Raw genomic sequence first — 15,486 nt, 5'->3', positions numbered from 1 at the left:
GCATTGACGGGGAGGGAGTGATGGGCAAGGGGGGCATTGACGGGGGAGTGAGTGATGGGCGAGGGAGGCATTGACGGGAGGGAGTGATGGGCGAGGGAGGCATTGACGGGAGGGAGTGATGGGCAAGGGAGGCATTGACGGGAGGGAGTGATGGGCGAGGGAGGCATTGACGGGAGGGAGTGATGGGCGAGGGAGGCATTGACGGGGAGGGAGTGATGGGCGAAGGAGGCATTAACAGGCGAGGGAGTGATGGGCAAGGGAGACATTGACAGGGGAGGGAGTGATGGGCGAGGGAGGCATTGACGGGGAGGGAGTGATGGGCGAGGGAGACATTGACAGGGGAGGGAGTGATGGGCGAGGGAGGCATTGACGGGGAAGGGGGCGATGGGCAAGGGGGGCATTGACGGGGGAGGGAGTGATGGGCAAGGGAGGCATTGACGGGGGAGGGAGTGATGGGCGATGGGACATTGACGGGGGAACGAGTGATGGGCAAGGGGGGCATTGACGGGGGAGGGGGCGATGGGACATTGACGGGGGAGGGGGCGATGGGACCTTGACGGGGGAGGGGGCGATGGGACATTGACGGAGGGGGCATTTTTTATGCTGTGTGGCAGCGAGGCATTGACTGGGCAGGAGGTGATGGGGCAGTTTTCTAGGTCCTGACCTCCCCCAACCTTTGCAGCCTGTCTAATACCCACTTCTCTGCAGGGCCCCGGGTGACGAAGCGTAAACGGGTGAAGCCGACAAGCAAGGCGCTGTTGGTGTCGGGGAACGGACGTTCGCCCCTGCAGCTCCTCCGAGACGATAACTCTCCAACCTCCATCCTGGCCCGCCGACAGGTACTGAACAAACCGCATTCGTTTGCAGGAAAGGCCCCCGGCCCGTGCAGTTAGCCCAATCTCACCCTGGGGGTGGTGCAGCAGAGGTCCAGTGACTCCCAGGTTAGGGAGAGGGTGTGAATCCACCCGGGTTCGCTCAGCAGCGTGGCGTCGGGACAGGTCGCAGAATGGATAGCAAGCTGGCTACAAAACCGAGAGTCGGTGTTGAGAGCAGTTTCTCAGACTGGCTAACAGTGTGAAGTGGTGCTGTTCCACAGGGGTCAGGGCCAAGACCACTGTTGTTCACCATTTACACAAACGAGTTGGACTCTGGAATCGGAAGTACAATTTCAAAATTTGCGGACGATATCGAATTGTGGGGGTTTAGTTAATACTGAGGAAGACTGCGACAGAATACAAGAAGACATTAATAAGCCTGCAGAATGGGCGTGTAATTGGCAAATGAGTGTCAATATAGCTGAGTGTGAGCTGGTGCATATTGGTAGGGGGAATTAGGAGGCCACGGACTGCTTGGAAAATAAAAGCCTAAATGGGGTAGAGAAGCAGAGGGATCTCGGGGTGCCGATTCACATCATTAGTGCTGTGAGGAGGAAGCCGAGAAACTCCAGGATGATTTGGACAGGTTGGGTGATTGGGCAGAAACATGGCAGATGCAATATAACGTGGATAAATGTGATGTTATCCACTTTGGTGGCAAAAACAGGAAGGCAGATTATTATTTGAATGGCAATAGATTGGGAGAAGGGGAAGTGCAACGAGACCTGGGTGTCCTTGAGCACCAGTCGCTGAAGGTAAGCATGCAGGTGCAGCAGGCGGTTAAGGCGGCAAATGGTATGTTGGCCTTCGTAGCGAGAGGGTTTGAGTACAGGAACAAGGATGTCTTGCTGCAGTTATACAGGGCCTTGGTGAGACCACACCTTGAGTATTGTGTGCAGTTTTGGTCGCCTTATCTGAGGAAGGATGTTCTTGCCATGGAGGGAGTGCAGTGAAGATTCACCAGACTGATACCTGGGATGTCAGGAATGATGTATGAGAAGAGATTGGGTCGATTGGGCTTGTACTCGCTGGAGTTTAGAAGAATGAGACGGGATCTCATTGAAACTTATAAAATTCTGTCAGGACTGGACAGACTAGATGCAGGAAGGATGTTCCCAATGGCTGATGGTCGGGGAGTCCAGAACCAGGGGTCACAGTCTAAGGATAAGGGGTAAGCCATTTAGGGCAGAGATGAGGAGGAATTTCTTCACCCAGAGAGTGGTGAACCTGTGGAATTCTTTACCACAGAAGGCAGTGGAGGCCAATTCATTAAATATATTCAAGAAGGAGTTGGATATATTTCTTAAGGCTGAATGGATCAAGGGATATGGGGAGAAGGCAGGGACAGGGTACTGAATTTGGATGATCAGCCGCGATCTCATTGAATGGCGGAGCAGGCTCGAGGGGCCGAATGGCCGACTCCTGCTCCTATCTTCTATGTTTCTATATTAAAAGTAACGATGTACGTTACTAAGGCCAAAAGAAGCAAATCACGCACTGGAGTTAATCTCTAGAGTTATGTTGAACCTGTATCATACCTTGGTTAGACCACACTTGGGTTACTGTGAACAGTTCTGGTCGGACCCTCGGAAGGACAGAGGGTCAGAGGGACCTTGGTGTGCAGGTACATAGATCCCTGAAGGCAGCAGAACAGATGGATAAGGTGGTTAAAAAGGCATATGGGATACTCGCCTTCATTAGCTGAGGCATAGAATATAAGAGCAGGGAGGTTATGATGGAGCTGTACAAAACACTAGTTAGACCACAGCTGGAACACTGTGTGCAGTTCTGGTCGCCACACTATAGGAGGGATGTGATTGCATTGGAGAGGGTGCAGAGGAGATTCACCAGGATGTTACCTGGGCTGGAGCGCTTCAGCTATGAAGAGAGACTGGACAGGCTGGGGTTGTTTTCCTTAGAGCAGAGAAGGCTGAGGGGGGACCTGATTGAGGTGTACAAAATTATGAGGGGCATAGATAGGGTAGATAGAAAGGAACTTTTCCCCTTAGTAGAGGGGTCAGTAACCAGGGGGCATAGTTTCAAGGTAAGGGGCAGGAAGTTTAGAGGGGATTTGAGGAAAAACTTTTTCACCCAGAGGGTGGTTGGAATCTGGAACTCACTGCCTGAAAGGGTGGTAGAGGCAGGAACCCTCACAACATTCAAGAAGCATTTAGATGAGCACTTGAAATGCCATTGCATACAAGGCTACGGACCAAGTGCTGGAAAATGGGATTAGATTAGACAGGGCTTGATGGCCGGCGCGGACACGATGGGCCGAAGGCCCTCTTTCTGTGCTGTATAACTCTATGGCTCTATGGTTTCTATTATAAAAAGAACATAGAAGCAATGGAGAAGGTGCAAAATAGATTTACTAGAATGATACCAGAACTGTGAGGTAATAACTATCAGGAAAGACTGAACAGGCTGGGCCTCTTTTCTCTAGAAAAGAGAAGGCTGAGAGGTGACCTGATAGAGGTTTTTAAGATTGTGAAAGGGTTCGATAGGGTAGACATAGAGGAGATGTTTCCACTTGCGAGCGAGACCGGAACTAGAGGCCATAAATATAAGATGGTCACTAATAAATCCAACAGGGAATTCAGGAGAAAGTGAGTGGGCAAGCATTTGGCAGATGGAGTATAATGTGGGAAAGTGCGAGGTTATCCACTTTGGCAGGAAAAATAAAAAAGCAAATTATTATTTAAATGGAGTGCGATTCCAAAATGCTGCAGTTCCGAGGGACCTGGGGGTCCTTGTGCATGAAACACAAAAAGTTAGCATGCAGGTACAGCAAGTCATCAAAAAGGCAAATGGAATGTTGGCCTTTATTTCAAGGGGGTTGGAGTATAAAAGTAGGGAAGTCCTGCTACAACTGTACAGGGTGTTGGTGAGACCACACCTGGAGTACTGCGTACAGTTTTGGTCTCCTTATTTAAGGACGGATATATTTGCATTGGAGGCAGTTCAGAGACGATTCTCTCGGTTGATTCCTGAGATGAGGGGGTTGACTTATGAGGAAAGGTTGAGCAGGTTGGGCCTATACTCATTGGAATTTAGAAGAATGAGAGGTGATCTTATCGAAACATAAGATACTGAGAGGGCTCGACAAGGTAGATGCAGAGAGGATGTTTCCCCTCGTGGGGAAATCTAGAACTCGGGGGCACAGTCTCAATAAAGGGTCGCCCCTTTAGAACTGAGATGAGGAGGAATTTCTTCTCTCAGAGGGTCGTAAATCTGTGGAATTCTCTGCCCCAGAGAGCCGTGGAGGCTGGGTCATTAAACACATTTAAGGCGGAGATAGACAGATTTTTACAAGATAAGGGAGTGAAGGGTGATGGGGAGTGGGCAGGGAAATGGAGCTGAGCCCAAGATCAGCCGTGATCTTATTGAATGGCAGAGCAGGCTCGAGGTGCCAAGTGGCCGACTCCTGCTCCTATTTCTGAAGCTCTTTACCCAGAGAGTGGTGAGAATGTGGAACTCGCTACCACAGGGAGTGGTTCAGGCAAATAGGATAGATGCATATACGGGAAAGCTAGATGAGTACAAGAGGGAGAAAGGAATAGAAGGATCTGACTGGGGTTAGATGAAGGAGGGTGGGAGGAGGCTGGTGTGGAGAATGGACCAGGTGAGCCGCATTCTGTGCTGTGCATTTTATTCTAGCTGGGTTCCATTTCTACCCCACACAGGTGAAGAAGACTCTGGGACTGCCGGAGAACCCAAGTGATCCCTGCCCCAGGAACCTGCTGAAACTGGGCCGAAGTCGTCAGTGCTTCCAGGACAAGGAGAACGACAGCTACCGATTGCTGGCTGGAGAACTGACTGTGTGTCCTCCCTGATTGGTATCTGCCTGTGATCGCCTCGAGTCCCGGGACTGAACTCGCAGACCCCTCTGTCCCAGTCTGTGAGCAATCCCGCCCCGTCCCAGTTTGTGACCAATCCCACCCCCTGTCCCAGTCTGTGATCACCTCGGGTCCATCGACTGAACCCCCTGTCCCAGTCTGTGACCAAACCCACCCCCTGTCCCAGTCTGTGACCAAACCCACCCCCTGTACCAGCCTCCCTAATATACATTATAATATATGCCCACCCCGAGGGACTAACCCCCCACCCCCTGTCCCAGTCTCTCTGATTTGGTCACCCCAGTGATTTATTTCCAAGCCTCCCCTTCTGAAGGGGGTTAAAACACTAATCAGGCTCCAGTCTGTTTCAGCCTTCCCTTCCCTGGTTTGTAGCCACCTTGTTTAGATGCATTAATAAGAATCTGGACCATTCTGGAGCCTCTCCCTCCCGTCCCCTCCCCGCCCTGGTTTGGAGCCACCTTGTTTAGATGCATTAATGAGAATCTGGAGCCTCTCCCTCCCGTCCCCTCCCCGCCCTGGTTTGGAGCCACCTTGTTTAGATGCATTAATGAGAATCTGGAGCCTCTCCCTCCTGTCCCCTCCCCGCCCTGGTTTGGAGCCACCTTGTTTAGATGCATTAATGAGAATCTGGGCCATTCTGGAGCCTCTCCCTCCTTTCTCCCCCACGCCCATGGTTTGGAGCCCCCTTCTATTGAGTGTCCATGGCTGGAGCTCGGCTGCTCCCTCCCTCTGGTTTTCCCACTGTTTCTCCCCGTGTCGGAGAGTCGAGTTCCCTCTCAGCACCCACCTACCCACCCCGCCAGGAATCGCTCCCGCTCCTGCCCGTTGCTCGCTTGGCTCCCTTTTACACTATGCCTATTCACTGCTGGCATTGTTAGCTCTGAGCTGTACTCGTCCACTGCCCGTGTGTAGGTATGATGAAGATAAAATGTGTGGACGGGGGACCTGTACACTGCCTCGTTTCTACGGTCACCCGTGTGTTTTCTCTCTCTCTCTCGTGTGCTCTTGTTTGTGTGTCACTCTCTCACTCTCCCTTTTGATGAGCTGTGGCGATCAAAGCCACTCTGTTTTCTATGTTGATATTACGTCTCTTTTGCAATATTGAAATTGTTAATAAAGTTGGTGTGTAACACAGCCCTTCTTCCTGGACTCCTGCTGTCCTGACACCGCTCGTCCTCCCTCCTGTGGAGAATCACAGCACGGTAGATTGATTGATGCAAAGCAAAAACTGTGCACGACATCAAATGCAATAAGGGAAAGCGAGGGGGCTGTGGTGTGTGGAGGGGGTGTGCTGGGCTGTGTGTGTGTGGAGGGGGTGTGCTGGGCTGTGTGTGTGTCAGTGTGCCAGTGCAGCCTTCGGTCACCTGAGGAAGAGAGTGTTTGAAGACCAGGACCTCAAACCCGGCACTAAGCTCATGGTCTACAGAGCAGCAGTGATACCCGCCCTGCTGTATGCCTCAGAGACATGGACCATGTACAGCAGGCACCTCAAAGCACTGCAGAGGTACTGCCTCCGCAAGATCCTGCAAATCCATTGGCAGGATAGGCGCACCAACGTCCGTGTTCTTGCTCAGGCCAACATCCCCAGCATCGAAGCTTTGACCACGCTCCATCAGCTCCGATGGACGGGTCACATTGTCCGCATGCCCGATACGAGACTCCCAAAACAAGCGCTCTGCTCGGAGCTCCGGCACGGCAAGAGAGCCCCAGGTGGGCAGAGGAAACGCTTCAAGGACACCCTCAAAGCCTCCTTGGAAAAAGGGTAAACATTCCCACCGACACCTGGGAATCTCTGGCCCAAGATGGCACAAAGTGGAGGAGAAGCATCCGGGAAGGCGCCGAACACCTCGAGTCTCTTCGCCGGGAGCAAGCGAAAGCCAAGCGCAAGGAGCGCATGTCAACCCAAGCTGGAGGCTGTGTGTGTGTGGACAGTACTTGCTGGGCTGTGCCCGGGTGAGTTGGGTGTGAGCTGATTTCAAGTTACACTGGAATACGGCTATGTTAAGTGCTGCGAGCATGTACAAGAGCCCAGTCTGCCCCACCCCCCTGTACCAGCTCCTCTCCCCTTCGATAAGCAAATCTGTGACCAAGCCCCAAGACTGAAGCCGAGCAGAGTGGGTGAAGAAGTTTATTCCAACAACTAACATTGACACAGTGAGAAATGTCCCAGTACAAATATTCCAGGGACCGTTACGGAGAAAATTAACATCCTCGATTTATTAACTGATCCAGAAGGCGCACTCCACGCCCCCTGGCTCTAGTTCCAGATCTTCAGGAAGCTATCCCAGGATCCCGTGGCCACCGCCATTCCGTTTTCCGGCACACCCAGGCAGCTCACACGATTGTCGTGTCCGGAAAGGGTGCCTGCGAGGGAAGGAAGTATAACCACAATAAATCAACGCTCGTTCTTCACCCACTATCAAGAATACAAGAGGGAGGAAGTTCTTGTTTTATTCATTCGTGCGATGTGGGCGTCGCTGGCAAGGCCAGCATTTATTGCCCATCCCTAAGAGAAGGTGGTGGTGAGCCGCTGCAGTCCGTGCGATGAAGGTACTCCCACAGTGCTGTTGGGGAGGGATTTTGACCCAGCGACGATGAAGGATTGGCAATAAATTTCCAAGTCAGGATGGTAGGGGAACTTGGAGGTGGGCACTGCACATCAGCTTGGCCTTGGAGGGGGTAGAGTGTATTTTAGAAGACTGAGGCTGTTTCAAATGGTAGAAGGCTTTGATGAACTATTTCCTCTGGGTGGGGGAGATGGATGGGGAGTCCACAGCAAGGGGGGCATAACCGTAAAAATGTAGCTAGGATTTCAGGAGGGAAATCGGGAAACACTTTTCACACAAAGGGCAGTGGAAATCTGGAACTCCCTTCCCCCCAATCGGCTGTGGGATGCTGGGGGTCGATTGGAGCATTTGAGACCGAGATTGATAGACTTTTGGTGGTTAAGGGTATCGAGGGGCATGGAGCAAAGGCGGGTAACTGGAGTTGAGGTACAAGATCTGATTGAACAGCGGAACAGGCTCGAGGGGCTGAATGGCCCCCTGTTCCTATGTTCCTCAAATCAGACTGGGACACAGTTTTACATCCCTTCCTATCCCCCCAACAGGCTCTTTAAACCCCATACTTCGCTCGCTTGTCCTGTCTGGGGCTAAAAGGGTTCAATTGAGGACAGGTTGCACAGACTAGTCTTGTATTCCCTTGAGTATATAGAAGATTAAAGGGTGATCTAATCAAGGTGTTTAAGATGGCTAAAAGATTTGATCGGGTAGAGAGAGAGAAACTATTTCCTCTGGTGAGGGGAGTCCAGAACAAGGGGGCAGAACCTTAAAATTAACGCAGATCGAGTGACCGCTTTGCGGAACACCTCCGTTCAGTCCGTAAGGGTGACCCCCAGCTTCCGGTCGCCTGTCACTTTAATTCTCAGCTCCGCTCCCACACTGATCTCTCCGTCCGCGGCCTCTTGCACTGTTCCAATGAAGCTCAACGTAAGTCACAGTCATAACGGCACAGAAGGAGGCCATTCGGTGCACCGAGTCCATGCCGGCTCTCTGTAGAGATATCCAGTCAGTCCCATTCCCCCGCTCTATCCCCGTAGCCCTGCAAGTTTATTTCCCTCAAGTGCCTATCCAGTCTCCCCTTGAACACATTGAGTGTCTCCGCTTCCACCACTTCCCTCGGCAGCAAATTGCAGGTCCTCACCACTCGCTGCGTAAAAAAGTTTTTCCTCATCCCCCCCCACCCCCCCCAACTGTATCTCTTGCTCAAAATCTTAAATCTGTGTCCCCTAGACCCCTAGGGGCTCTGACACAAATGTTCAAAACCTCTCTGGCCACAGGGGATGTGCCAGAGGACTGGAGAACAGCTAACGTAGTACCATTATTCAAGAAGGGTAGTAGGGATAAACCAGGGCATTACAGGCCAGTGAGCCTAACATCAGTGGTAGGGAAATTATTGGAAAAAAGTCTGAGGGACAGAATTAGCTTCCACTTGGAGAGGCAAGGATTAATCAGGGATAGTCAGCATAGCTTTGTCAAGGGAAGATCATGTCTGACTAATTTGATTGAATTTTTTGAGGGGGTGACTAGGTGTGTGGATGAGGGTAGTGCAGTGGATTTCAGTAAGACTTTCAATAAAGTCCCACATAGGAGACTGGTCAAGAAGGTAAGAGCCCAGGGTGCCTTGGCACATTGGATCCAAAACTGGCTTAGTGGCAGAAGGCAGAGGGTGATGGTCGAAGGTTGTTTTTGTGACTGGAAGCCTGTGTCCAGTGGGGTACCGCAGGGATCAGTGCTGGGTTCCTTGCTGTTTGTGGTCTACATTAATGATTTGGATGTGAATGTAAAAGGTATGATCAGTAAGTTCGCAGATGACACGAAAATTGGTGGGGTGGTAAATAGCGAGGAAGCCTCAGTCTGCAGGATGATATAGATGGGTTGGTCAGATGGGCGGAACAGTGGCAAATGGAATTTAACCCTGAAAAGTGTGAGGTGATGCATTTTGGAGGGACTGACAAGGCAAGGGAGTAGGCAATGAATGGTAGGACCCTAGGAAAGACAGAGGATCAGAGGGACCTTGGCGTGTATGTACATAGATCCATGAAGGCAGCAGAACAGGTGGATAAGGTGGTTAAAAAGGCATATGGGATACTTGCCTTCATTAGCCGAGACATAGAATATAAGAGCAGGGAGGTTATGATGGAGCTGTACAAAACGCTGGTTAGGCCACAGCTGGAATACTGTGTGCAGTTCTGGTCGCCACACTATAGGAAGGATGTGATTGCATTGGAGAGGGTGCAGAGGAGATTCACCAGGATGTTACCTGGGCTGGAGCGCTTCAGCTATGAAGAGAGACTGGACAGGCTGGGGTTGTTTTCCTTGGAGCAGAGAAGGCTGAGGGGGGACCTGATTGAGGTGTACAAAATTATGAGGGGCATAGATAGGGTAGATAGAAAGGAACTTTTCCCCTTAGTAGAGGGGTCAATAACCAGGGGGCATAGTTTCAAGGTAAGGGGCAGGAGGTTTAGAGGGGATTGGAGGAAGAACTTTTTCACCCAGAGGGTGGTTGGAATCTGCCTGAAAGGGTGGTAGAGGCAGGAACCCTCACAACATTCAAGAAGCATTTGGATGGGCACTTGAAATGCCATAGCATACAAGGCTACGGACCAAGTGCTGGGAAATGGGATTAGGATAGACAGGGCCTGATGGCCAGTGTGGACACGATGGGCCGAAGGGCCTCTTTCTGTGCTGTATAACTAGTGGGAACAGCCGTTCCTCGTCTAGCCTATCCAAACCCGTCATAATCTTATACACCTCAATCAAATCACCCCACAACCTCCTTTGCTCTAATGAAAACAAAGTCCAGCTTCTCCAACCTGTCCTTGTAGCTAAGATCCCCCATCCCCGGAACCATTCTGGTAAATCTCCTCTGCACCCTCTCAAGGGCCTTCACATCCTTCCTAAAGTGTGGTGACCAGAACTGGACGCAATACTCCAGTTGTGGCCTAACAGCGCTTTATAAAGGTTCAGCATAACTCCTCTACTTTTGTACTCAATGCCTCTATTTATGAAGCCCAAGATCCCACGTGCTTTGCTAACCACTCTCTCAATAAGCTCGAAGAACAACACCTCCTCTTTCGATTAGGCACTTTACAGCCTTCAGGACTCAACATTGAGTTCAACAATTTCAGACCAGAACCTCGGCCCCTATGTTTTCAGGTGGCAGCTGTTGATGATTCTGCCATCCCCATTTGCAGCATTTAATCTCTCCTGCCCTCCATCCGATCACAGACCGTCCCTCATATTCTTTCCTCCACTTTCCCTGCCCCTGCTTAAAAACCTGTTACATCTCTAACTTTTTCCAGTTCTGATGAAGGGTCACAGACCTGAAACGTTAACTCTGTTTCTCTCTCTCTCTCTCTCTCCACGGATGCTGCCTGGCCTGCCGAGTGTCACAAGCATTCTCTGTTGTTATTTCAGATTTCCAGCATCCGCAGTATTTTGCTATTGTATCCCTTAAAATTAGAACTAGGTCGCTCAGGGGTGATGTCGGGAAGGATTTCTTCACACAATGTGTCGTGGACATCTCTCGCCAAGAAGGCTGTGGATGCTGGCGGGTCAATTGGAGCTTTCAAGACTGAGATTTGATAGATTTTTGTTGGTTATGGGTTATTGAGGGATAGGGAGAAAAGGCGGGTAAATGGAGTTAGGACACAGATCCGCCAAGATCTGATTGAATAGCGGAACAGGCTCGAGGGGCTGAATAACCTCTTCCTGTCCGAGTCAGGGGACAAGTAGCAGAATGGATTAGCTACCTGGCTACAAGACAGAAAGCCGAGAGTAGGGGTAAAGGGTATTCAAAAAGAAAATACTGCAGATGCTGGAAATCTGAAATGAAAACAGAAAACGCTGGAGACACTCAGCAGGTCAGGCAGCATCTGTGAAGAGAGAAACCGAGTTAATGTTTCAGGAGAGCGACCCTTCGTCAGAACTGGAAAAAAGCTGGAAATGGAACAGATTTTTAAGCAAGTGAAGAGGGGGGAGGGGATGAAAGAACTAAAGGGAAGGTCTGTGATAGGATGGAAGGCAGGAGAAGTAAAGAGACATTCAAGGTGAGACGAGATGGTAATGGGACAGGTTAAGAAACAAAGGATGACTCTAGATAGAGTGAATTGCACTGGCAGAATGGAAGACAGCTGCCATGTGGGAGAGAAGAAAAGACAAACAAAAAGTGTGGATAAAAAATATATATATGATAGGGGCCGAGGTTATAGGGGTAAAGGGTAGCTATTCACAGGACAAGGGCAGCAGGCACAAGGGAACACCACCACCTCCAAGTCACACACCATCCTGACTTGGAAATCATAGCAAGTTACAGCACAGACAGAGGTCATTTGGCCCATCGTGTCCGTGCTGGCCAACAACGAGCTATCCAGCCTAGTCCCACTTCCCAGCTCTTGGTCCGTAGCCTTGTAGGTTAGAGCATCCCAAGGGCACATCCAAGTACTTTTTAAATGTGATGAGAGTTTCTGCCTCTACCACCCTTTCAGGCACTGAGTTCCAGACCCCCACCGCCCTCGGTGAAAACATTTCTCCTCAAATCCCCTCTAAACCTCCGACCAATTACTTTAAATCTATGCCCCCTGGTTATCGACCCCTCTGCTGAAGGAAATAGGTCCTTCCTATCCACTCTATCAAGGCCCCTCATCATTTTATACACCTTAATAAGGTCTCCCCTCAGCCTCCTCTGTTCCAAAGAAAACAACCCCAGCCTATCCAATCTTTCCTCATAGCTAAAATTCCCCAGTCCTGACAACATCCTCGTAAATCTCTGCACCCTCTCTAGTGCAATCACATCCTTCCTGTAATGTGGTGACCAGAACTGCACGCAGTACTCTAGCTGTGGCCTAACTAGTGTTTTATACAGTTCAAGCATAACCTCCCTGCTCTCATAGTCTGTGCCTCGGCTAATAAAGGCAAGTATCCCATATGCCTTCTCTACCTGGCCTGCTACCTTCAGGGATCTGTGGACATGCACTCCAAGGCCCCTCTGATCCTCTGCACTTCAGTGTCCCACCATTTATAGTGTATTCCCTTTCCTTGTTAGCCCTCCCCAAATACATTACCTCACACTTCTCCAGATTGAATTCCATTTGCCACTGTTCTGCCCACCTGACCAGTCCATTGATATCTTCCTGCAGTCTGCAGCTTTCTTCTTCATTATCAACCACACGGCCCATTTTTGTATCATCTGCAAACTTCTTAATCATACTTCCTATATTCAAGTCTAAATCATTGATTTATACCACAAAAAGCAAAGGACCCAGTACTGAACCCTGCGGAACCCCACTGGAAACAGCCTTCCAGTCACAGAAACACCCATCAACCATTACCCCTTGTTTCCTGACTCTGAGCCAATTTTGGATCCAACTTGCCACTTTGCCTTGGATCCCATGGGCTTTTACTTTCGTGACCAGTCTGCCATGCGGGACCTTGTCAAAAGCCTTGGTAAAATCCATATAGACTACATCAAACGCACTACCCTCATCGACCCACCTTGTTACCTCCTCAAAAAATTCAATCAAGTTAATCAGACATGACCTTCCCTTAACAAATCCGTGCTGACTGTCCTTGATTAATCCGTGTCTTTCTAAATGAAGATTTATCCTGTCCTTCAGAATTTTTTCCAATAATTTTCCCACCACCGAGGTTAGGCTGACTGGCCTGTAATTACTCGGTCTATCCCTTTCTCCCTTTTTAAACAATGGTACAATGTTAGCAGTCCTCCGGCACCACACCTGCAGCAGAGAGAATTGGAAAATGATGGTCAGAGCCTCTGCTATTTCCTCTCTCACTTCTCTTAATAGTCTGGGATACATTTCATCTGGACCTGAGGATTTATCGATTTTCAAGCATGCTAAACCCCTTACTACTTCCTGTCTCACTTTCTTTATTTCATCTAATATTTCACACTCCTCCCTGATTGCAATGTCTGCATTGCCCCTCTCTTTTGTGAAAACAGACGCAAAGTAATCATTAAGAACCATACCCATGTCTCCCGCCTCCACACACAGGTTACCTTTATGGTCCCTAATAGGCCCTACTCTTACGTTAGTTATCCTCTTACTCTTAATGTATTTATAAAACATCTTTGGGTTTTCCTTGATTTTACTTGCCAATATTTTTTCATGCTCTCTCTTTGCTTTCTTAATTTCCTTTTTAATTTCATCGCTGCACTTTCTATACTCCTCTTGGGTTTCTGCAGTATTGAGTCCTCGGTATCCGTCATAAGCATCCCTTTTTTCCTTTATCCTACCCTGTATGCCCCTTGACATCCAGGGAGCCCTAGATTTGTTAGTCCCACCTTTTTTCTTTAAGGGAACATGCTTGCTCTGAACCCTCACTATCTCCTTGAATGCCTCCCACTGCTCTGACACTGATTTACCTTCAAATTTCTGTCTCCAGTCCACTTTAGCTAAATCACATATCAGCTTAGTAAAATTAGCTTTTCCCCGATTGAGCACTTTTATTCCTGGTCTGTTCTTGTCCTTTTCCATAACTACCCTAAATCTAACTGAATTATGATCACTACTGCCAATATGCTCTCCCACTGATACCCTTTCCACCTGCCCAGCTTCATTCCCTAAAACTAGGTCCAAAACTGGCCCCTCTCTTGTTGGGCTTGCTACGTACTGGCTAAAAAAATATATCGCCGATCCTTCTTCGTCGCTGGGTCATAATCCTGGAACTCTCTTCCTAACCGCGCTGTGGGAGCACCTTCACCACACGGGACTGCAGCGGTTCAAGAAGGCGGCTCACCACCACCTTCTCGAGGGCAATTAGGGATGGGCACTAAATGCTGGGCCTTGCCAGCGACGGCCACATTCCATAAACGAATAAAAAATGAATTTCAGTATCGTTGAAGTGTGGGGTATTACATTTTGGTCAGGAAAATAAGGTCACACATTACTTGGAAAATAAGAATTTCAATGGGGTGGAGGATCAAAGGGACCTGGGAGTACAAATACACAAATCACAGCCCACACTTGGAGTACTGTGTACAGTTCTGGTCGCTATATTATAAAAAGGATATGGAGGCACTGGAGAAGGTGCAAAAAAGATTTACAAGGATGATACCAGAAATGCAAGGGTATACCTATCGGGAAAGGATGAACAGGCTGGGTCTCTTCGCTTGAAAAGAGAAGGCCGAGACATGACCTAATAGAGGTCTTTAAAATTATGAAAGGTTTTGATAGAGTAGACACAGAGAGTGTGTTTCCACTTGTGGGGAAGAGCATAACTTGAGGCCATCAATATAAGATAGTCACCAAGAAATCCAATCGGGAACTCAGAAGAAACTTCTTTACCAATAGAGTGGTGAGAATGTGGAACTCGCTACCACAGGGAGTGGTTGATGGGAATAGTATCGATGGATTAAAGGGGAGGCTAGATAAGTACATGAGGGAGAAGGGAATTGAGGGTTACGCTGATAGATTTAGATGAGGAAAGACGGGAGGAGGCTCGAGTGGAGCATAAACACCAGCATGGACTGGTTGGGCCGAATGGCCTGTTTGTGTTGTATATCCTATGTAATCCTATTTTATTTAATTCATTCCTGTGATGTGGGACTTCCAGGATTTTGACCCAGCGACGATGAAGGATCGGCGATATACTTACGAGTCAGGATGGTGTCTGCTGCCCTTGTCCTTCTAGGTGGCAGAGGTCGCGGGTTTGGGAGGTGCTGCTGAAGAAGCCTTGGCGAGTTGCTGCAGTGTATTTTGTAGATGGTCCACACTGCAGCCACGGTGCGCTGGTGGTGGAGGGAGTGAATGTTTAAGGTGGTGGATGGGGGGACTGCTTTGTCCTGGATGGTGTCGAGCTTCTCGAGTGTTGTTGGAGCTGCACTCATCCAGGCAAGTGGAGATTATTCCATCACACTCCTGACTTGTGCCTTGTAGATGGTGGAAAGGCTTTGGGGAGTCAGGAGGTGAGACACTCGCCGCAGAATACCCAGCCTCTGACCTGCTGTTGTTGCCACAGTATTTATGTGGCTGGTCCAGTTAAGTTTCTGGTCAATGGTGACCCCCAGGATGTTGATGCTGGGGGATTCGGCGATGGTAATGCCGTTGAATGTCAAGGGGCGGTGGTTAGACTCTCGCTTGTTGGAGATAGTCATTGCCTGGCACTTGTGTGGCGTGAATGTTACCTGCCACTTTATCAGCCCAAGCAGGACTTGCTGCATGCGGGTATGGACTG

General features: G+C 49.6%; 2 protein-coding genes across 5 annotated transcripts in view; one reads left to right on the top strand and one right to left on the bottom strand.

The window, feature by feature from the left end:
- The window catches only part of cdca3 (cell division cycle associated 3), a 79,743-nt gene extending 73,877 nt beyond the window's left edge, over positions 1–5,866 (top strand). For all 4 annotated transcript variants that reach the window (XM_085976694.1, XM_085976693.1, XM_085976692.1 and 1 more), the window contains exons 5-6: positions 709–839; positions 4,559–5,866. In XM_085976694.1, the coding sequence (XP_085832820.1) occupies positions 709–839; positions 4,559–4,708 (281 nt within the window). In that variant the 3' untranslated portion in view covers positions 4,709–5,866. The remainder of the gene's footprint in view (positions 1–708; positions 840–4,558) is intronic.
- Positions 5,867–6,846: 980 nt separating this feature from the next.
- The window catches only part of LOC147091225 (guanine nucleotide-binding protein G(I)/G(S)/G(T) subunit beta-3-like), a 129,698-nt gene continuing 121,058 nt past the window's right edge, over positions 6,847–15,486 (bottom strand). Inside the window, exon 10 of the mRNA XM_085976524.1 lies at positions 6,847–7,096. Coding sequence (XP_085832650.1) covers positions 6,990–7,096 — 107 coding nt within the window. The 3' untranslated portion in view covers positions 6,847–6,989. The remainder of the gene's footprint in view (positions 7,097–15,486) is intronic.

The sequence above is a fragment of the Somniosus microcephalus genome, unplaced genomic scaffold, assembly GCF_052327205.1.
Source record: "Somniosus microcephalus isolate GS21.2 unplaced genomic scaffold, FLI_Smic_1.0 unresolved_chr3, whole genome shotgun sequence".
Classification (NCBI taxonomy): Eukaryota; Metazoa; Chordata; class Chondrichthyes; order Squaliformes; family Somniosidae; genus Somniosus; species Somniosus microcephalus.
Note: the sequence above shows the minus strand (reverse complement) of the source record. Positions and strands in the feature narration are given on the sequence as shown.